This window comes from Patagioenas fasciata, chromosome Z (genome assembly GCF_037038585.1).
Source record: "Patagioenas fasciata isolate bPatFas1 chromosome Z, bPatFas1.hap1, whole genome shotgun sequence".
In the NCBI taxonomy this organism is placed as follows: domain Eukaryota; kingdom Metazoa; phylum Chordata; class Aves; order Columbiformes; family Columbidae; genus Patagioenas; species Patagioenas fasciata.
In genome coordinates, this window is record NC_092560.1 from 63125561 (window position 1) to 63148224 (window position 22664).

The 22664-nt window shown below is 38.8% G+C and overlaps 1 protein-coding gene across 2 annotated transcripts in view; it reads left to right on the forward strand.

The window, feature by feature from the left end:
• Positions 1-1578: 1578 nt before the first annotated feature.
• RICTOR (RPTOR independent companion of MTOR complex 2) overlaps positions 1579-22664 on the forward strand; it is an 85947-nt gene continuing 64861 nt past the window's right edge. For both annotated transcript variants that reach the window (XM_065860422.2, XM_071802616.1), the window contains exons 1-3: positions 1579-1682; positions 1843-1890; positions 19500-19597. In XM_065860422.2, the coding sequence (XP_065716494.1) occupies positions 1634-1682; positions 1843-1890; positions 19500-19597 (195 nt within the window). In that variant the 5' untranslated portion in view covers positions 1579-1633. The remainder of the gene's footprint in view (positions 1683-1842; positions 1891-19499; positions 19598-22664) is intronic.

Consider the following 22664-nt stretch of genomic DNA (forward strand, 5'->3'; position numbering starts at 1 on the left):
AAATTTTAAATGGCAGTTCTGAAACATATTGGTGAAACTATTTAAGGAAGCTTGACAGGCTTTGGTCCTGTGTTATAGATGGATGAAATTTTACTGTTTACATTTCTTGAGAACCTAGGGTTCTTCACGAAAATTAGCTTCATATTTAATAAGCAAAAATAAAAATAGGAAAGTTGTTGAAAATGGTATTTTAAATTAAATATACTTGAGATAATCTTATCAAAACAATTTTATTTTACTTGTATCATGAAGCGACAAGCCAGAAAGTGTTTCTACTCTGGCTTTACAAATAATTATTTTTAATCTCCTAATTCAGTATTAATGATTTAGAAGTGGTAAAAAATAATTTATAATTTTCGAGAAAAAAACTTAATGTTCATGAACACTTAATAAATCCAGATTTTTACAAGTAATGCAGAATCTGAATTGGAAGACCTCAAGAGAGAGGAGGCAAAATTCAAGAGTGGAAAATGATTTATCACAAAACAGGAAAACAATTATCTGAGCTTGTGAAGCTATTTTAATGTGGCTGGCTACTTCTACAATTCAATTTGATTATTATTTGCTGGTGTTGTTCCTGAGAATCTGGGAAGTCGAGGTGCAAGTACCTGCCTTGGTAATGGCTGTCTAAAGTACCAGGACATAATGTGAGGTGTTACCTACCTATCTAAACTTTTGCCAGAAATGAAGAAGAGCAAATAAATATAAGTATACTGTTTCTCATATTGAGACTTCATTTTTTTTTCTTTTTCTACATATCCACTTGCAAGGTGAGTCTAACAAATATGAAGGTAAGAAATAGATCAAGACTCGAGACTTCAGAGATGCCTACTGCGAGTAGATCACATACTAAAAAGCAAAGTGCAGGAAACATCCGCTGTACAAAGCCAGTGGTCATGCCGTATACACGTGAATTACCACCTCATCACAAGGCAAGTGCCGTTTAAAAAAAAAAAAAAAAAGAAAACTAAGTGGGAAAACCTCGGTTAAAAAAAAAAAAAAAGGAATTTTACGTGACCGGCCAAAACCTTCAGAAAACCTTCAGATGTGGCACAGAGCAGTTTTGCGAGGATTCAGCTCCCAGCACGGCACAGGAGACATTTAGCCACGTTTTCTGGCGCTCAGACGCCCCCGCGTTCCCGCCGCCCCCTCCGCTCCGGCCTCCCGGGGCCGCGCCGCCTGAGGAGAAGCTCCGCAGCGAACCCCGGCGGCAACGCGCCCCTCAGGCCCCTGCGGCTCTGAGGAGACCGGTATTATCTTCCTCTCTCCCTCCTTCAGCCGCGCTTCCAGCAGCTGGGGGCGGCGGGGTGGGCGCTCGAGTGTCGAAAACACACTGAAAACGTGACCCAGGTGTGCGCCCTCCACCGCCGCCGCGGGGAAGCTGGGGAGCAGTAGCTCCCGCCCTCTAGCACTTGAACCCGGACACCGCTCCCACAGGGGAGAAAAAAAGGCCGTGATCGACCAACGGCCGCTCAGGCTCCTCCCCCTCCGCCTCACCTCAGCCGCCCCGCGCTCCTCCCGCGGGCGGCGCGGCGACAGGGCGGGGAGAAGCGGGGGGGGCGCGGCGGCTCCGCGGGCTTCTCCTCGCGAGAGCGGGCGAGGTTTCCGGTGTTGTGACTGTGGGGCCGTAAACATGGCGGTGAGTCTCCGCGCTCGCTCGCTGAGGCACCTCCGTATCCGAGGTAAGGGACTCCTCGCAGGCCGCGGCGCCAGCCGCCCCCTCCATCAGCTCTCGCTCCACACCGGTGTTTAGCTGTCCCTCCCGTTCCCTTGCTTCTTTCCTCCTCCCCATCTCCTTCCTCCCTGCCAGCCTAACGCGCTTCTCTTCCCCCGTCCCCGCAGGTCGGAACGACAGCGGCGAGGAGAACGTCCCCCTCGATCTCAGCCGAGGTACGGAGCGGGGGCCGGCGTGGGGGGGGTCGCCGCCTGCCCTTCGCTGCGCGCCTGCGGCGGAGGGAGGAGGAGCTGCTGGCAGCGAGCGGCCTGGTGCTGCGGGGCGGCCGCGGGGGCGCGGTGAGGGGGAGGTGGAGAGGGAGCGGGTGCTGGTGCCCGCCACCGGTGGGCTGCCCGGCGCCCTGTAGTGAGCGGAGCTGCCCGTAGGTGGAAGCCTCTTCTCAGCCCCCGCCGGCGCGGCACAGGCGCCTCGGTGCTGTGCCGGGGCCGCAGGGCCGGCCTCCTCGGGCCGCGGGCAAGGGTTGGCTCGAGTATGGGCAGAAGGGCCTCGGCCGCTCCTGAGCTTGTGTTGGGAGTGGGTCTTTGCTCGTAGACGAGGCTGTTTATAGTGTCTGTCCCGCGGCCGGGCTGGCCGCGCCGCTCCCTGCAGCCTCGCTTCGCTCGGCGAGCCGAGGCCGTGCGCCCCTGGGGAACCCCTCGGCAGTGGCGGCCGGTCCTGCTACTGGCCCTTGCTGTGTATCCCCGCCCGCCCTGGGCAGGCTGGCCGCGGGACTTGCCGTGAGCCTTTTGCTGTAACATCAGAAGGCGCCCATCACCCGTTTACTTGTTAAATTGCTCCAAACATCCTCCACTGCTCTCAGATGTACGGGGGGGAGGATAAGAGGAAGGAAACAACAATAACATCTGTTACACACTAACTAATTTTGTCTCAGACAAATGAGAACTCGTTCCCCACCCAAATGTCTCCTTGCTGAGGGAAAGGGTTAGTCTCTCCCAAATAGCCAAATGAAATGCAGGAAACCAGCACACTAGAAGCAATGATCTTCCCCCGGGGCAGAAGATCTTGGTCTGGGGGAGGGAGTAAGTTGGGACTTGTAGTATAACTGTTCTGCTGCTATACTGAATAGATTCATTTTATGAGGAAGTAGGCAGGGAAATAACAGGATCAATGAGATCTCTGTATGTACCTATCATAGTTACAAGTGTATATCATAAAATTCCTAGGAAAAACGTTGAGTTTTTTTCAGTTTAAAGAAACAGTCTCTTAAGTCTCCTCCCACCCTATCTCCAAGTGGACAATGGCTTGACACTGTCTTTACAGTTCAAACAAGTGAAATTTTCATCAACAAAAGTGGGACAAAGGCCTTAACAAGTCAAACACATGACAACTATTACTGCAAGCATTGTTATCTGTTAATGAAATTTACAAAATTGGGATTTTAATGATTTGGTTTAGTAACTTTTTTATACTATGTGGCATATCAAAGTGTTTTGATGTGAAAGAACAATACACAGAATTTACATATTGTAGTGACAGTTTTTAGATGTGGTCTGTTTGAAAACTTTTACTTACAATTTGATAGGCAACTATCATTATGATATTGATTTTTTTGTGGTGAAATGTTTTTGACCACCTACTGATTCCTTTGTCCTATAGTAGTTGCAGTGTAACTACTTCACATTTATTGTATTGTAAAAGAGGATGTCAGGTAAGATGCAAAATACATTTTTTAATGCAATTAAAAAAAGAAAAAAGTTTTGCACAGTGGCTGTATCTAGCCCCCATTTAAAAAAAAGAGTTGTTGTGGTGGTTACAGTTGAATAAGAAGCTGCTCTAAATTTAGTTATGAACCTCTTCTCAAAAAAGTGAGGGGTTTGGTTTTTTTTGTCAGAGAAACTACAGCTGACTGATCAGTAATCCTGTAGCCATCCATGGTAGGTCTTTATTTTAAAGAGAAAACAAAAGTAAGAAGTTAAAAAGCCTTAGAAAGACATTGACTAAGCTACATGATAACTTGATTTTCACAGTGGACACAATGAATGTTTGTTTTTCCAGCTGTAACAATAGTTATATAAGCAATTAGTTTAAATATTTTAAATTGTTACCCTGATTCTCTGCTAATAATACACTGTTTTCATTCACTGTGTTGAGTGGATTGCATAGTTTTCCACGGGGCTCACGTTGTCAGTAACTTAGAATACTGTAATGTTTTTTGTTTCCCCAGACAACTGAACTTGGTGTTGATTAATGTGAAATATCTGATTTGGGCAAAGTAGAGAATTACCGTAAACAATGCCTCAGCCATATGCTTCTACTTACAGTGGCCAGTTTATTACAAACGTGAAATTATATTGGCATTGCCTTGTTTTAAACAGATTCCTGTTAGTGATGGTTTGACGAGCATGGCTTGGCATACAAGTCAGACCTTGACTAGTCCATACCTGTAGACTATATACTAACTGTGCTTTTTCCATGCAAAAGTCCACTGCTGTTATGAAGTATTTCAGAATTTATACTAGATGGCGGGAGGGTGCTAGCCTTGGTTGTGCTGCTTTGGGTCTTTCTTACTTCTTCCTGGTTTTTTGTGCAGTAAGGCTCAGGGAGTGCTTTGCTGCTTGTAGAGCTGATGTACCTTCCTCTGCATGCTTTTCGTTTGCTCCTTTCTGTACTACTGTAGTTTGAGGGTTGCCCATGTTTTCCCAGAACACACTGTATTGTTCTCTACTGTATTTTTACCATGGCTGGTATAGTAGACTTTTATTCTTTGGAGCTTCTTGGTTGTCTGCCTGTTTGAAAACAATACAAATGCCTTTCATATACATTAGTATGCATTGTGTGTGTGAACTCTAGCTGTACAAGATTAGCCTTGTTAAAGATGATAATATAAAGTCTTTGGTTTGCTGTTTCTAGGTTTTGTGGGTGGGTTGTCCGTGTTTGGTTGTTTGTTTGTTTGTTTTATTTTCTGGGCCACTCAGCCCTGGCCATACCTTGTCTTTTTAAGAGCATTCTGGTAAGTTTTGGAACAATAATTTTCTTATGAAAATCGTTTTGCTGGAAGGATGATCAAATCTGGAAAAGTTATCCCCAACACAAATATTTTTGGGCCTAATGTTGTTATAGTAAGGAAAAAACTATACAGGTACAGGTTAGACTTACTGATTTTGTGTACTCAAGGTATATGTCATGTCTTCTGTTGATTATAAAATTGCAGTTAATAATTGGGACTCAGATTTTGGCTTTGTGTTGTATGATCTACTCAGAATAGAACAGAAAAGGAAAAGGAGGACAGGCTTGCCACCAGTGCAACTCCCATTGCAGTCATCTGGAAGGAATTAGCAATGGGATGAGGCAGATTGGTTTAATTAGACTACTGAAATCAAGCTCATAACTTCTTAAGGCCAGAAAGGACAACTGGAGTTATCAACCAGGTTAATGCATTTGATAGGAGTTCTTGCATTGAGTCCAGTCATGGTTGTGTATGTAACCACAATGGAAGTGTTATATGCTTTTAGCATAATTCGTCTTTGTTTCTGACTGTTTTACAGGTATTCCAAGCTGAGTTACAGGAGTTTATACACCTCCCAAAGCTGTGGGCACTGTAAAAGGCTTGTGTAATCCACGCTTCATTTGCTGCTAAGTTCTTTGCTCACCTCTGTAACTGAATTGCCTTATCCTGTTTTGTGATGGACGCCTCTTCCTTTGGAGTTTCAGCTGTTGCCTTTGGGTTGTGAAGGAGGTCTAAGTAGTTTAGAACTTGCCTAGTTAAGAACTGTGTCTCACAGTGCCCTGTCTGTAGTCACGCTCCTTTAAATCTCCTTTTAAGGGATGTCCATTTTCTTAACTTCCTGTAACTCTGAGCCTGCAGTGACTATTAAGAACTTTTCAGAGCTTGTTCACTTACTGAAGCTTTGAAGAGATCCAGGGGTGCCAATTGCCGAGGGTTTAGTGCTGTTTATGTCTGTCTTCATTTCTGCCTTTTTGAGGATAACGCTCTTCACTTTCTAATACTCTGCTATTTAATTAACTGAAATGCACACATCTCCAACGTTGGTAATTCCATTTATTATTCATAAACATGCATTTGGAGATATTACTTTGATTTAGCAGCTTTTCTTGTACAGCCAATTCTCTCTATTTTGTAAACGTTGAGTCTTCTAGTTACAGCACAAGACAGATAGGAATAAACTAGCTGAGAAAACTGGCTTTTTTTCTCCCTGAAAGTCATTTTCATGGAATTGGCTAGTGTTACTTGAAGAAATACCTTTTTCACCTTTGTTGTCCACCATTTCCTTCAGTCACATAGGTAAAAATAAGATACAGAAGTGCCATTTAACTTCATGAGATCTGAACTATGCTACTTTTCTTACTGTCTTGCATCACTTTAAACCATATTGTGTTTGATTCCAAGTGCCTACATGGCAAATCGTAATGCATTGCATACAGGGCAAACATCTCAGGATGCTGCTTGCAGTTTACAGCCCACAAAAATGTTGGGCATTTTTAAGGGTTATTTGTGGGATAGTCAAAGAAGGCTAGAGGAATTTTGTTTCCAAATTCATCTTGAGATTTGATGACCACAAGGTTTCCAGCTTCCTTCATCAGTATAGAAGAAGCAGGATGGAACATTGCGCACCTGTCTCATACTGAGAGCTTACGTAGTGGAAGAGGGAAAACAAACCTTTTGGAGTGCCTGCAGCAAGGCAGTAGGGAACCAGTGCAGAGATGATAACTGGTGTATACTTTCTTGGTGGCTGAAAGGCAGGTCTTCCACACTAAATGGCAAGACTGTTATGGAAAGCCTTTAAGTTCTTGTGTACTTTTGCAGTATGCAGTCAGGCTTGAAAATATGGAGAAGTGGGGCTCCACTGCACTGTAGAAAGAGTATTTTAAAAATACCTGAATAAACAAAATGTGTGGGCACCTCTTATCTTCACTTTGCAGTTTGTCATCATTGTCGTGGGTAACTATAGCAGGATGCTTGTGATGAAGCAGATCACATATAGCAATAGCTGGGGTTTTTTTTTTGCTTCTTTTACTGTTAATCTGTAACAGAAGCCATAATAGGAGCAAGAAGGTAATTAGTAACTTTTTTTCAGTTCTGAGATACAAAGGGGCAACTCGAAAAACAACTGCAGAGAGATCTTTGTTGTCTTGCTGAGAAATTTTCTACTGCCTGATTCTTCTGTATTGGGGTTTTTTATATAGGGGAACCGAAGGGGAAGTGATCAATGATGATGGCCTGATAAGTTTATGGGCAAGATGTAACCATTTGGTAGATTTTAAGAGAGTTAGAGGTGCTGAGTATACATGCACTCCAAAATTAGGGCATACAGTTAGATTTTCTGTCTGCACTTGTGGTTTAGTTGGCCATTGTTTTGGAATTGTATAGAGCACTGGCCTGGTTAGATTAATAATGCTTATGTAGCTTTGGCTTTGCTACCTGAGGTATTACTACTTTTACAAAATCTTAAGACTTTTCAGAATTACTAAAATGCTGTGTGCTTACAATATTTTCACTTTTCATTTATTGAAAGCGGGAAAAACGTTTTTAATGAAGGGAAAATCTTAGCAAAAGGCAACTTTAGAACCTTATGACTTCCTTATCTAGCATTAAGATAGCTGTAGGAGCTGGGCAGTACCATGTCTTTCAAGATATGTGTTCATATCTGTCTTTTAAAGTTTTTGTGTATAACATCTCTAAATTTGTTTTTGTTGGTGGGTTCTTTATGTTTTTGCTGCTGTGGTTCAAATTGGTCAAAAAATGTCAGCACTTTTCTTCTTAAGGGAAGAGAGAATAAAATGACTGTTTCTAATATCTTGTGGTTTCTATTTCTGTTTGACAAAAAGAGATCATTCTGCGATTTGGATTGGTATAAATAGCTTCTTACATGTTTAAGGAATGCTGTATTTCCAGAATATTACAGTATTCTGCTTCTTCTCCACCCCTCCATCGTTTGAATCTTAGAAACTGTTGAAGTACCAAAATCTCTAGTTTCTGTTTTCGTGTTATGAATGTTTTAGTATTTGTTATGAGTGTTCTTCAGGTTTTTTTCTTTCTCTCCACCATCCTTGAAGATTAATGCAATGCTTAGTTTCACGATTATCTGTTGTTGTTGTTAGAGCCTATCCAGTATAGATGCTCTGTAAAGAAACACATGCCTCATCATAATTACAGTAAATAAGGAAGCTGTGTCAATGATAGCTTTCCCAGAAAGAAATGCATCACCTGTTTGCCCAATCTCATGATCTCTGTGCATACTTTACCAATTACCTGGCAATCTCAGTAGTTTTCCCCTAATAACATAGAAGACATGCTCAACGACAGGCAGAGTTTTGAAAGTGTGAAGAAATGAAATGGTTTTAGTGAAAACTTGCTGTTTTCCAACTGTTTGTATCCATACAAACTTGAATACTGCAGGAAAGAATTATGTTCAAGAAGGTTACAGGATGGCTTGACAATGTTGAAATGGTGGCTGGCTAGTTTTGGGGGAATATACTGAAAAAAGAGATATGCTTTTTTCTTTTGTACCAATTGAGACTTTTTTTAAGTAATAAGTGGTGCAACTCATCTACCTTAAGACTGGCCTACTTCCTACAACTTAGATGTAAACATGTGAGTTTAGGCTTTGATAACTACACAAAAGATCGGATAAAATAAGAAGTTTGCTTATCCTTGGAAATGTTTTTAATTGCATGCAGATAGGCAGATGTTTATACCATAATGCAGGTAAATTTGCACACTGAGCAGCACTCCTGTGACGAGTTCTGGCACAGGGTGCCATACCACTGCTACACAAGTGCAGAGTGATATTTGACAAATTGTTTTAGCTGGAGCACTTGTAACTTTCACTTTCACAATAAAATGTGTTTTTCTTTATTCTGGTTTAAAAATCTGTAGTATTAGTATATTTGTGTATACTGCAGAAATGTGGGTTGGTTTTGTTGTTTTTTTTTTTTTTTCATTTGTCAGCCATTGGTTGTAGTGGTGGAAAATATGTGTAGAATGTGTCATGAAAAAGGTAGGATTTATCAAAACTTTAGAGCATGATTAATGAAGAGTGTATTCACCAAATTCTTGCATCTGGTGAAGAGGAGGAATGTTGATAAAGATGCACAAGTGAGAGAGAATGGAATAAAAAAAAAGACAACACAAAACCCAATTAAAAAACCCTAACCTCAAAGAGCAGCAAGACCTCCTTACGCTTGTATTTTCTTAGTTATGTGACTGAACTTTACTGTTAGCACATGCCTGAAAGCTCTGTAGGACTCATGTTCTTATGCTTCTGTTATATACATCAGAGTGTAGCAAGCTGCATCTCAAGGGTGGCCTGAATAGGTTTGGGTAACTAAATATTATGAGGAAGTCTCTTCTCCCAAGTTCTGCCTGAAGAGCAATATCCTTGGAATCAACATGGTTCACTAATACGTTAGTCTGAGTGATAGAGCCTTTATGGAAGTTTTTGTAAAAAGGGGGTATTTTGTTTCTGAATTTACTGGGTTTATTCTTCACTATCTAGACTTCTCTAGGCTCATCTTAGTCCAAGGGCTGCATACTGCTATAGTTTTGACCATCTGACCATTTATTTAGTTATGGAGCATTTCAGAAAGCTACTGTTATTTTTTAAATTTATTTTATAGAAATTAAATACACTTAACTGTCGGAGATACAAAATTAGAAGAATGAAGATTTTTATTTCCCTTTCAGTTGGAGAGATGGGTAGTTAACAGAGTTTCATGCTGTTTATCAGTGATACTTTGAGTAACCTTGTGAGTCTAAGGCCAAAGGGATGGCAGAATGGTAAAGATGACCTAGGGCATTCCTTACCTATATTTGAAATGGCTGCTGTCTGCACTTATTTGGTTGGAATAAGAGGTTCATCTCTAATACAGCATTTGCATAGATTTTATTCATTATGAAATTAACTACAGCTGTTGATTTAAAACTACAGAATGATTAGTAGGCAATACTTGCACATAGAGGTATTTAAAACAAAACATTGACCTTGACTTATGGAAAAATACATAATAGTTATAAAAGAGAATAATTTTATTAATTCATGTAAAGGTGTATGGTGAACAATACAGGGATTTTCCTTTTTTTTTAATAGCTGCGTAATAGTTTGGCTCCCTGCTTGAATAAGGGAGACTATAAATAAAAAATATATATTTTTTAAATAGTTACTTTATAAAAATACAGGACTTTCAAGAACAGCTGTTGCCTGAAAATTACTTCTTAAAAAGAAAAAAAAAATTAAATCTGTAAGTAATCTTTTTGTTTTGTTACCTTCTGAGCGTCAGTGAAGTCAGAATTCAGCTTCAGCAACCTCATTTCTAGAGAATTTAGAATGTGTTCATATCCTTTATGCAAACCATATGCGTTTCTCATGGGTAGACTTCCTGTGTATTTTTTTTCATGAAATACAGAAAAAGAAATGGAGAAAAATTTGCTGTTTCCATAAATGTGATGTTTCCAGCTCAGTTTTTTAGGTTGGCCTGTTACTTCAGTGGGATAGATTTTTCTAAGTTGAAATTCACCAAGGAATTAGGTGACTTCTGCATTTGAAGAATTGTGTTTAAATCTTTTTGTGAAATTTATAAATACATTGCTTTGTGTCCCTTCTCTGAAAAATGACCTTTTCAGGAGAAGGAGCAAAAGGCCTGAACAGTCACAACTATGGATGGATGAGACCTGTCCTGTCCCTGGTAGGAGGGGCTGGAGTTCCCAAGTGTCATCAGTCTGTGCACTGTTGACATTTTCTGGTTGTAGCATTTTGAGGGGGTAGTTATCACATCACACATATGCCACAGCTAAAAGGTTTCCTGCTGCAGTTCGTGCTGTGTGTAAATTACTTGTAGTTTCCAGTTGTGTACCTATATTAATGTTTGAATTTGAGCATGTTATTACTTTGCACTTGCCACATCTTGCCACTTTGCCATTCATGTCGTCTTTGGCAAACCGGGTGAACCTACATCTGCTAATGTTGCTAGGCTATTTCTGCTTATGGTGATGCTCTATATAGCAGGGTATTTCTGGGGACACTGGCTACACCCTGACACCTTGGAGGTATTAAGTAACAACCATTTAACTGGGCAATGTTCACGTTATTGGGTTCTTGAGTAAATTAAAGTGATGCAGAGAAAAATCGGAATGGTAATTGGGAAATAGATATGATATTTCTCCCTTTCACAAGTTTTCTTCTAATGTCAGTGGTATTATTAAGAACTTGCTTGTCAGTTCAATAATATTAAGAGAAATACATGATCAGAATTCTTTTGCCGTTTTTAAAGGAGACTTGCTTCATGCTAACCATATGGTGGCTTCATGATGTGAAGTGGTCATAGGATATCTTTTGTTAAAGCAACTAAAAACTGTGACTGTCCTGAATTTTACTATTCCTAGAATTCATGGCAAAAGACAGAAAATGGATTGGAGGAATCAAAGGTAATTTTCTAAACTATTACAATAAACTCATATTCACCATTCAAATTCATAGTAAATGTTCTGTAAAGTATTATTTTGATTTCACACCAACACAAATAGTGCTGTGAATCTGGGAGAGGCTTATCCTTCAGCTTTTTATTAGCTTTGAGTATGAAACAGCTGTATTGGGTCACTCCAGCCTTGTGTCCTGTCTTTGGCAGTAGATGATAATTGATGCTGAGGAGAGAGCAGAACAACAGGGCAAACACATCATGTTGCTGTGGAGCATTCCCCAGCTTCCAGCATTTTGTGCCTCTGTTTGTGTCCAACAACTAAACTTCGAAAGTTTTAGAGAAAGTTCTTCTAGAGTTTAACTGTATATTCTGTAATAATTTATATTTCTGTTTTATGATGAGCTGGTAATGAGAGAAATTTTGTTAGACTAATCTCAGCTTGGTTTAAGTCATCATAGTGTGCATATTTATAGTTGTATATCTAATATTTTAGAAATGTTATGTTTTTCATTGGGGGAGAGGGGAAATAAGTATGTAATACACAAAGATTGTGCTGTAAATACCAAGAGTAAGTGCTAAGGTTCTTGGCATTAACATCACATCTTCCTGGGAGTTGAGTACCTAACTGTAAATTTAGATGGAAGATAAAATAATGGAATCGTAGAACAGTTTGGCTTGGAAGCAACCTTAAAGATTATCTAGTTCCAACCCCTCAGCCATGAGGAGGGACACCTTCCACTAGACCAGGTTGCTCAGAGCCCCATTGAGCCTCACTTTGAACACTTCCAGGGATGGGGCATCCGTGACTTCTCTGCGCAACCTGTTCCTGTACCTCACCACCCTCATGGTGAAGAATTTCTTCCTTATATCTAATCTAAATGGACCCTCTTTCAGTTTAAACCCATTACCCCTTGTCCTATCATTACATGATATTCTCTATGAACAGACAAGTTATTTAAAGAACAACAGTTTATAAACCTGTCTTGATACTGGATGTAGTTTTAACTTCAATATTATTTTCATAATTGGTCTGTGAGGAAACTCATCCAGGACAGGAGTTTGTGTGCTGCTATAATATAAAGCATTTAAAGAATAGTTTGTTTATCAAAAACTGTATGTAATTAATTTTCAAATCAGCATTGTAGCTATCCTTTGGAATAGTCCTTCAGAAAGCTATAAAAGCTGTTAACTTCAACTCTAAAACCTGTTTTTCAGAAGTTTTAGTAGTAAAACAATGCTGTCTACAGGTTTGTCATACAAGATTGCACACTGGGAATAATTAACGTAATTCCACAGGTGAGGATGTAAAGATGGCTTTTCTACACATATAATCTTAGTGTCTTGGTAAGAAATAATATTATAAGACAGTAATTTGGAAAGGGGTCCATTTTTGAACTACTGTCACTGCATCAAGATGACTGCAACACTAGAATGTATGTTGCCTGCCACTTTTATTCATACTTAGGAATATTTTTTAAAAATCCTGTAACTTACAATATTTTTTGCACATCTGCAAAAGAGCAATCTATACAGTCACTTTCCTGTTTACTTACAGGACGTGTGCAAGTCTAGATTCACAGAGCTAAATATGAAAGATCAGAGTCTTAAGTGTAATACTGATATAAGACTTTGTTCTTATGTGAGGTTCTAGTGATTCCTGGATCCTACTGTAGATATACCGTCTTTTGCACTGCTTTCTAGTTATTCTATTCTATATGGCAGTTAATTTCTACCTGATCAAGGTAGAAAGAATACTTTTTACTTCCTTTGGCTGCCATGGAAGAGAGGAGGTACGCTTTTTTTCATATTACTGAGCAAATTTCATCTATTCATAGCTTTCTTAAACAGCAGGAGTGAAAATAATCTGAGTTCGTAGTGCGTAGTTTCTTTCTGTTTTCATGAACGTAAGTCACTGAGGCTTCTCTGTGTTCAAAATTAAGTCCTTTATGTATGGCTCACCTGTGGAAGCTATGGGAATAAAACTAAATAAATGTCTAAGTACATTTTACAGAAATCGCTGGGTTTAGTCACTTGTACTTTTCAAGGGAATACTCTCAGTTGTTAACATTTGTTATGCATTGTGGGTTTTTTTTAATCTAAAATTTACAAGAATTATATGGAAAAACTTATTCCTCACACTATGACAGTGCAAATATTTTGCACCTCACTGATTCGAGTTTCAACAATGATCACAGAGGATGTCTTAGAGGGTACCTTAGTATTCAGTACATTTTTCACTGTACTAGTAACTACCTGAATTTGATATTACAAACAATTATTTCTGTTTTTTTACCTTGTAAATTGAGACATACCTCCAGTCTAAACGTATGTTACTATGTTTTTGAAAATCATAGGCTGTGTAAACTTTTTATGCACCAATTTTTTTGAATCTGGCAAAGTGAACTTGGTGTGTCAGTATAAATAATTCAGGAGTGATCTCTGTGTCATACAGTTTGCTTTTTTATGTAGCTTTCTCTTCTTCCATTGCTCAGAACCCGACTGTGTTTCTTCTGTGCAGTTTCCACATTTTGAATTAAATGTAAATTAAGAATACTTCATGTTATGAGATTACATAACTGTTCTGATATTTTTTTCTCCCGAGCAAGTTGATAATGGCAGAATACGCCTCTCTTTGGGGTTTCATTTTGTTTTTAAAGGTGTTGGTAAAAAGCATTTTAGCAGACTAATTACCTGTCATTTAGGCTTACGTAGACACCTTTAAGTAACTGATTTATAATGTTTCAGTGCTTTTAATAACTGATAACTCATGATTATTTCAGTGGAAATGGAGAACAGTGCATTAATTCCTCTAGTTGTGTGTCACCCAACTTTGTTTTGGCAGCATGTGGTTTAACAAGCCACCAAGAGCAGCTTTGCAATATGCAGTTTTACAGCACTTAGACTTTAAAAATCTCTACAAGATGTTGAGGTGTATAGTAAGTTCACAACAATCTCAATTTATATTACAATTCTTTCCTTCAGTAAGAGGCAGATATCTTTTGCATTCTTAGTCAATTATTAATTGCTTAACTGTTTTGAACTACAACTTCTGTAAGAGAAGTATTTCAGCGTGTTTAGTCTCTTATAACACTTTTTGGCACTCTCATTCTAGTAGGTGTGACAGCAGCTGCTAGTGCAGTCTCTCACTTGAGTTTACTTACTGTACATACTTCAGTTACTATGTACAGCTACTGTCCTCGCATCTACCAAGTGATGCATACAAAATATAGACTCTAAGTTTAACTCGTTATGCCTGACTTCAGAGTTACTGAATTATTTGTGCAGTAAAGCCTACTATTCTTTTTGTTTGCTTTTTATTCACATGTGCAAAACAGAATAGCAAACTGACCGCTGCTAGTGTGCTGAATGTGGTCAAACAATGCTGCTAAATCTGTCAGGGGAAAGGAGTTGTCGCTTGTGCTCCTAGAGCTGTGGCTGGTCCTGTTTCATCCCTGCATTAGACAGAGAACGGGATCTGTCAGAATGCATCATGATTCTCACTGGGGAAAAACAATGTCAGAGTCCTGAAGGGGTGAAAAAGTGAGTCAAGCCCTAAAAGATCATGAGAGTTTAAAAACAAATAACAGCATAACTTTGAAGATTTTTGATATATGCACATCTATTGATTATTTTAATGTATAGAAAATTACAGAGTTCTTGACGCTAGGGTTTCGAAAACACCAATTTCTTTCTGTACTAAAGATTATCATTATGTGTACTGGGTGTTATTCAGTGCAGACAGTTGTGCACGAGAAACTCTGTTTGGTATAACAGAAGTACACAGACCAAAGATAACCTACTACTTCAAAGTGCTTGCTGTCCAAAAAAAAAAAGAAGACCAATAAATAATATGAGGCAGTAAAGATCAGCAAACTAAGATGTTGTTGCAGAAAACAAGTGGGCTGTTGTTAGATGACATTTAGGGCGAAGTGTCTTTGTGTACATCAGAACCATTTGCCAAGTGTAAAAGTGCAGGTTAAAAAAAATAGTGGTTGGTGGGTTTTTGGTGGTTTTGGGGTTTTTTTGTGTGTGTGGTTGGTTGTGTTTTGTTTGCTTCTGTTGTGTGTTTTTTTTGTTTTCTGTTTTTTTTCCCTCTGAGTCTGTTCTGGAGAGAGTATGTCCTGCTTCTACCAGTCTACCAATGAGTGGCTCAGTGGCACAGCCACTTCTGCCTGGAATTTTCTAAGACTTCAGTATTCAGTCTGACTTGGTAACCCAGCAGAAAACTAACATAGCAAAAGAAGAAAATCTGTTCTGCTGAATCAGTTAGCAGAGTTATTTTAATGTAAAGTTGATGGGTGCCAGACTAGTGTAAAGAATAGGTGTATCAAGTAGTGAGAAGACATTGTGCATCTTCTGGCAGAAGAAAACTTGAAGATCAGCTCAGTTGTTTTGCACAACTCCATCCTCCAAAACACCCTGGGGAGGAATGGGAAGATATTTGGTTGTCTTTATGGACCAGCTTGGGATGAGGCAGCATCTCAGTAATAAATGAGTCAGGAAAAAATAGACTGTTATGGGGTCTTCAAATTATAACGAGTAGTTTCTCTGTCTTATTTTCAGATAGAAAAGTAAGAACTTTGGAAGAGTTAAAGAGTAGGAATTAATCAGAGCTAAGAAATATCTACAGCAGTGGTAAAAAAAGAAGTCCATGTCAACACCAACATGAGCTGTTAAGCTTGACAATGAGATATTAAGGCCATGATATTTCTTCTTTAGTGAGAGCAGTCTCCTATTTTCTGCCATATTTTTTCCATTTCTGCATTAATCCATGGTCTTTGGTGCTGTTGCATGAGATTTTGTGACATGGAGATATGCAGTGTTGGATCTGATCATTCATTACGGAAAAGCACATGGCTTATTTGATAAGAGTCCAGAAAATTTTCAAACCCATTTTAATGTAAGGGACAGACTACCAAGTGACTGCATCTCTATTTGTGAAGTCGTGTTATTTTAAACTGTTTTGCATCTGCAACAGGTGAAGTTCTGTTAGGCCTGTGTATCTTCCCTATTGGCTTTATTTTTAATAAAAATGAGTCATGCTTGAGTAACTAAATTTTCTGCTTCTTTCTAATACATTATGCATTTCTAGAAAGAGAAAAACAGGATGGCCAGTTTTCCCTTGAAGTTAATGTGTCACAATTATTTTCTTAATTTACTTGAAGAGATTTTTTGTGAAATGGTTGTTTTGAAGTTTAAAACAAGACTTGAACTGACAAGGCTTAACTGAAAAGGCTTCTGTAATATTTAGTTCTTTCTGAGATAATATGTTGTTGGAGGATTTTTTTCTTTGCTGTCTTGCTTTTTCTACAGCACTAATGTTGATATAATCGAACTGCAAGCTAGCTGACTTACTGTATTTGTACTATGAATTTGATTGTGGAAATATGTTCTCAGTTTTCTTGCAGTGTTGTAGATCTTATATAGGAGTCCCCACTCAGATTCAAATTACTTATCTGTTAGTGAAGCTTCTAGGAAATACCTGTCTGCTCTGCTAAGCACAGCCAAGATGGTTTTCCTCAAACTTTTCTGTCTCCATGGAAATGAGCGTTTTTCTTATCAAAAAGAGGACAATGTGAGGAAAAGTTGCTATTACTAGAGTTTTTCATACACACATAGAATAAAATGTTTTCATTGCACATTTTAAGTAGGCACACCCTTGTTATGAAGGTTTGCCATTGCTGCAGAATTGTTAACATGGGAAGTGGTTGCATCATGTCCTGATTCCTTCATGTCTAAATGGGCTACCTTTTTGCACAGCATACCTCACTTGCTTCTGATTTAGTGCCCACTTTGTCAGGTAGCTGAGTAGAAATGTTTCTTGCAAGTGACATACAAGAGGTTTCCTGAGCTAGTCTCGTGGCCTTTCCTGTCTGTATAGTGAGCTTAGTTTTGGTAGAGGTTTACCTTGAGTATGGGACCATCTACACTTTCAAAATGAGAACTTACAGGCATATTTTTCAGTCATTTTGGGAAGTTATTGTTGCTGCTTGTTCTATGGGGAGTTGAGGTAGAACATTTTGGAGACCTCTAAGTCTGCTCACCTGGGATATTTCTTGTGGTGTAATGGGGTATGTTGCAGGTCCAAAAGTGGTGTGAGCCAGGGAAATCCCCATTCATTTCCCAAGACAAGCCAAGGCATAGAAATCAACCAAACTGTATTTTCTGAGAAAGCAAATTATGAGGAAATTATTTTCCTCTCCTGTTACGTTCCCTTGGAATTAGGGACTGTGATGTAAACTATTTGTAGTGCCATAACTATTCCAACCTGCTTGTCTTCAGTGTTTCTCTTGTTTGCTTGTTTCTATGTCTTGTGCCGTTGCAAACCTCTCAAACTGAGTAAAGCACTGGAAAAGTAAACTATGCAGGAGTCCTAAACTTGGAATGTGTCTAGTAAGATTTTCGCTGTCTCTAATTTATGTGATTGTATCAAAGTTGTGGGTTTGGTTTTTTTTGTTTGTTTGTTTTGTTTTTTAATTCACTGAGTTGGTGGGGGATGTTCAAAGAGATGTATGCACACGTTCCAATTTAAATTCAAAGTTATTGGATGTTTGCTTTAACTATGTGTACTGTTCTGCAGTGCAAGGTATCTCTGTACTTGTGGCTCTGTGTCTTGACAATTGACTTTGCTTATTGCTGTGGCTTAAGTTTGTGGGAAAGGATATTTCACATCAAGATGGTGATGATGGTGATTGCCCACATTTAGGAGCACATCTTCTCTTCCCAAAATTTCACGAACCTTTGGAAAAAAAAAAAATCACAATTATGTGATGTGGCAGTAGCATGTCTGTACGTGTGCTAAAGCCTCTATATACGCAGTGTTGTAAACGCAATTCACCTTACCCTTCAGTGGACGTCTTGCAGCTAGTCAGGTTAATTGTTTTCGGCTTTGTTGGCTGATAGACAAGATCTCCATTGACTACAGTGGATTTGCAGGTTTAGACACCTAAATTTAGGTGACTACCTGTAGGTGTCTTCATCTTTAAGTACTGTTTTATATTCCTCATGGTAGTGCAAGTACAGCATCTTGTCTTTCCAAATATGTTCTGGATATATCCTGATGAGATTGATAGTTATGTCTGCTTTTTTAAAATTTGTTGCTTTTAAAAGTGTTTAAACTAAAGAAGTTCATAAAAAAGCCTCAGCTTAGTTTGCACAGAGGTGGTGAAGGTGCTTTCTTTACATCTCTGACACTTTTGATTTCCTTTGTATAATGAAAAATACACAAATATCCAGGATGAACAGTAAAATACTCTTTTTATATGCCATAAATTCAGCTGTAGCTGTTCCTACTGCAGTAGGAAGCAAGTTTCTTTACAGAAGTTCATGTGGGGCACCATACAAAAACCTTCTCTTGGCTGCTTTCCAGATGTTTGGTGTTTGAACTCTTCAGGCTTTTTCTAAAGAATTCATTTTATGAAATACAGGGTTTTTTTTTTTTTCTTTTTTGGTAATGTAATACTTTCTAGCAGTTCACATCTCCAGCATAGCCACAGTGTTTGTTTTATTTCGAACTACAGTACTGTTGATAGTGTTGTAGTGCCCATTGCACAACATAGTGTCAAACCTAAAACTGCATTAAAATCTTGCAGTCAGGTGTTTCCCTTTGAAAACTGTCCTGCTGCAATACCACCATGTACTGTAGTTTATGTTACAGTAGCTATGCATGCAGCCCACTTGTCCCACTCTGCTTCAACTCCCAGCCTTGTTCGCAAGTGCAGGATAGCATTGTCTCTGCTTGTCATGTTTGGTCGTTGTTTTCCATTTCCCGCCAGAATACAGGATTGTCATTTGGTGTCTGAGTCCTGTTTTGTGTGTGTGTTTTTTTGTGGTTTTTTTTTTTTTTTTTTTTTTTTTCCATTGGCATGGGGGACCCTCAGGAAAAAAAATGTTCCTAGTCCCCCTGTTTACCTTGTAATTCATTTTCATATCCAGTGTCACTGGGAAGTCCTAGCCTTCTGCTAAGTTTAGGGTGATTGTGGACAGACATTAATATGTAAAGTAGAAGGGAATCACATCTTCACAAAATCCCACCAACTCTTTGTGTGGAAGGGAAAAAGAAGTCAGATGGTGTGGTAGTATCATGCTATCTTTTTATTACTGTCTTTATGTTCACTTCTTGCCTTTACATTACAAGGGGATTAAAGATAAAGCTGTTCAGTTATGAGATTTTAGGACTGGAATTTCAGACAGTAAATGGGTTTCATTGTTGATTGCAAATATAAGGTGGTGATTAAAATCTGCTTTAAAATAGGAGTCACCTCCATGGATCTGCATCCTTAATGAAGAGCGGGAGAGTACCTGTTCTGTTTCAGAAATTGCATATTGAATGCGTGTTTAGATTTTTTTTCTTCAACTGTAACTTCTAATAAGATGTTTTCTTTTGCAGAACCCTGTGATAACATGAGAGAGATTCTCCAAAATGTGGCCAAATTACAAGGCGTTTCAAATATGAGAAAACTAGGCCACTTGAATAATTTTACTAAGGTAAGAGCTCAAATGGTGTCACAGATCAAGTGATCATACAGGCAAAATATTATGTATGTACTGTATCAGACATTGGCTGGGAGATTGATTAAACAGCTTGGTATCATGAAACACCACTTGAAATCTCCTGTGGGAGAGGAAAGGAGCAAATAAAGACAAGCGAATATGGGTTATGCTGAAGTTTGTCTATATGTCCTACTAGCTGAATTTTTGTAGATTTTGAGTACTTAGAAGCCTAAAATACCTCCCAGTTCATGGGTTAAGTTGCACAACTAAAGCTAAAGGTTGGTTCCTGCCCCACAGAATTGAATAAAAAAATGTGAAATGCTGGACTCCCTGGATGCAGACTGACACAGTATGGTGTGTGGGGGGGGACTGTCTCAATGAGCATGATACACAGTGGTCTGGGCACTAATAGAATAGCAAATATCAAGTTTCACTGCAATTTTCATACTGAAAAAGTTTTAAAGGGTCAATTTCTAGAAATGGTCTGTATTGCTGTTTTTAAGGTGCTTTTTCCAAAGATGCTTCCAAACCATGGAAATGTGACAGGTGTTTGCACACATGAAGGATATGTTGGAAGCTGACATTGTAAGCTGATAGGCAGGAATTAAAAACTTAGAGCATCATGACAGTGTAGACTGAGGAAAGAGGCCATGAAAGGCCTTTGGAGAGGAGAGCAAGTACCATTTTGGGGATAGATGAGGAAACTGTGGAGAGGACCAGAGAGGACTCATAGAAGTTGGGCAGGCAGTTAGGAAAAGGGTGTTTGTAGCATCCTGAATTGTTGTGGTTGAACCAGCATTCCATTTGTCAAGGCAAAGGAAAAGTGCATGGCAATCAGTGAGCTAGGAGGCTTTGGAGCTTCACTATGAGTGTTCTCCAGATGGATGGACTGATATTCAGAAGGAGCTGGTAAGTTGTATAAGTTCCTGATAGGGTGCCATAGAGAGGACAGCAGGTCTGAAGATTAAACATGAGTTTCTGTGACAGTGTGGATCCTGCAATCAGCAGTAGCTAAGAAACAAGGTAGTACTGGAGAATTTTGTGCATAAAGTAAGGTTTAAATTGTTGTTGTTGTAGATGAGCTGATAGCAAATTATTGAGTAAGATAACAGTGAGGCTGCTTGGCAGTTTTGAGACAATCTCAAGTGAAAGAGTGGATGCTCAAGGGCAAGTTTGGGGGACCAGTTGGTGTGAGAAAGACAAATGTGCATGATAATCTCAGAAGCAGGCATGCTTCTTAGCTGTTAAAAGCACTCCTTGTGAAACTGAACAACACTTCTGTGGTAGTGTATTAGATGCAGTTAGCAGGAAGGTGAATACTAAGAACAAAATTACAATAGCAAATAAATTTATCTTGTAGTGCATTGATAACAAATCTGTAAATGCTCCATTTTCTAAATTGATTCAGAGCTTATGTAGTTGAATAGCATTCATTGAGGAACTGAACTTACATTGAATTTTTTTCTTTGGGTCGTTTCCTTATTATGTCTGTCAGACATCCACCACTGAGAAAATGCTGCTGTTTTTATTGAGATTCCAAGCTGTGTCTCAAGAAGGCCCTTTATTCTGCTAGAAAAGGCTAATGTGTAGCTGTGTTTCCTCTTTATACTAATCTATAAGCTTTCAAATGTGAGTGCTTCCGAATTCTCCAGTTGCCTTCTAATTAAAGAGCTGGATTACATTTGGAGACTCCTAGTGAAAAATCAATATTTGAAACTATGGATTTTAAGAGTGTTGATTTTACTACTGAAAATCAGATATTAAGTACCTGTAAATTAGTAAATAAGCATACTGTAATTAAAGGATCAACTAAAAATTATTTTTAAAATATAGTTTTGAAAAATTGAATAATTTCATAATTGACTATTTGAATAATTTGTTCTTTATACTTACCTGGTGTTAGAATTGGAAAATCCTTACAAAAACACAAGATTTTCATAAATTGGACATAAGACTGGCAAGGAATGATGAATTTGTGAAAAACAACTTGCTGAAGTTAAATATGACTTCTGAAGACAGAGACACTAGTTCAGAACCTGGTTTTGATCCTGAATCAGTGACCCTGTATGAAGGAGTCATCCCACTCTCTTTAGTATTTAGGACTCATTCTTATATTCATCTCCCTGGAATATCTGCTTGTACATTTGATTTTGCAAACTTTTCCTGTTTTTTGTTTGAACTGCAGATGCAGTTATGAAAATAGAACAAAAGTTGCAAATTATATTGTATTGTGTGCCTTGTGGTTGGAACAACTCTGTGTTTTTCATTCCAGTGGTTAAAGAGTGAAAGCCTGGAGCTTCAGGGAGATGCTTTTATTGCCTTTTTGCATTCTGGTCTTCTGCTATGAAATGGTATAATCTCAGTTCCTCCTTGTGAGGTAGGAGTGTGGGGAAGACAGATGTGCTGAGAGCTGAGGATCTTTGTCTTGGATTTCAATTGAAGATTAACTTGATTTGTAAATTCTTGCATTTTGTGATCCATTTTTGAAAGGCTACTAATTAGGATATTTGTCCTATGAAGCGGGAAAGGACCTTTGAATTTTTTTATACCATATTTCTGATAAAATAATACAGGAAATCTATAAAAATTAACTCTCCTGCTATAAATATTATTTTATCCAAAATAAAATGTTGGCACCACTCTAAGCAGTTGCTCCTCAATGCCCCAAATGTTCCTTTCAAAGACTGGGCAACTCTCACAATTGGAAGAAATAACTGTTCCAACTTGTTTGGTCAGGGGAAGCAAAATGTTTGCATTCATGTGGAAACAATTAATGTTACAAATAGCTAATGTGGACTTTCCTGACAGAGATCATGGTAAACATTGAATTTTCTATTAATTACAAGATATATGAGGTATGTTAGGTTCAGGTTTCTTGCCTTGAAAGAGGACTGGATTTTTAAGGTGGCATTTGTTTCCCCCTGCCTGCACTGCCCTCCTCCTCCCCCCTCTAATTTAAGGAGAAGGAAATTAGTCATCCGTTAAGAATTACTGATCTAGATTCCATGAGTTTATGCAGAAGTTAAATACTTTAAATAAAATTGATGAAAATAATGTTGGT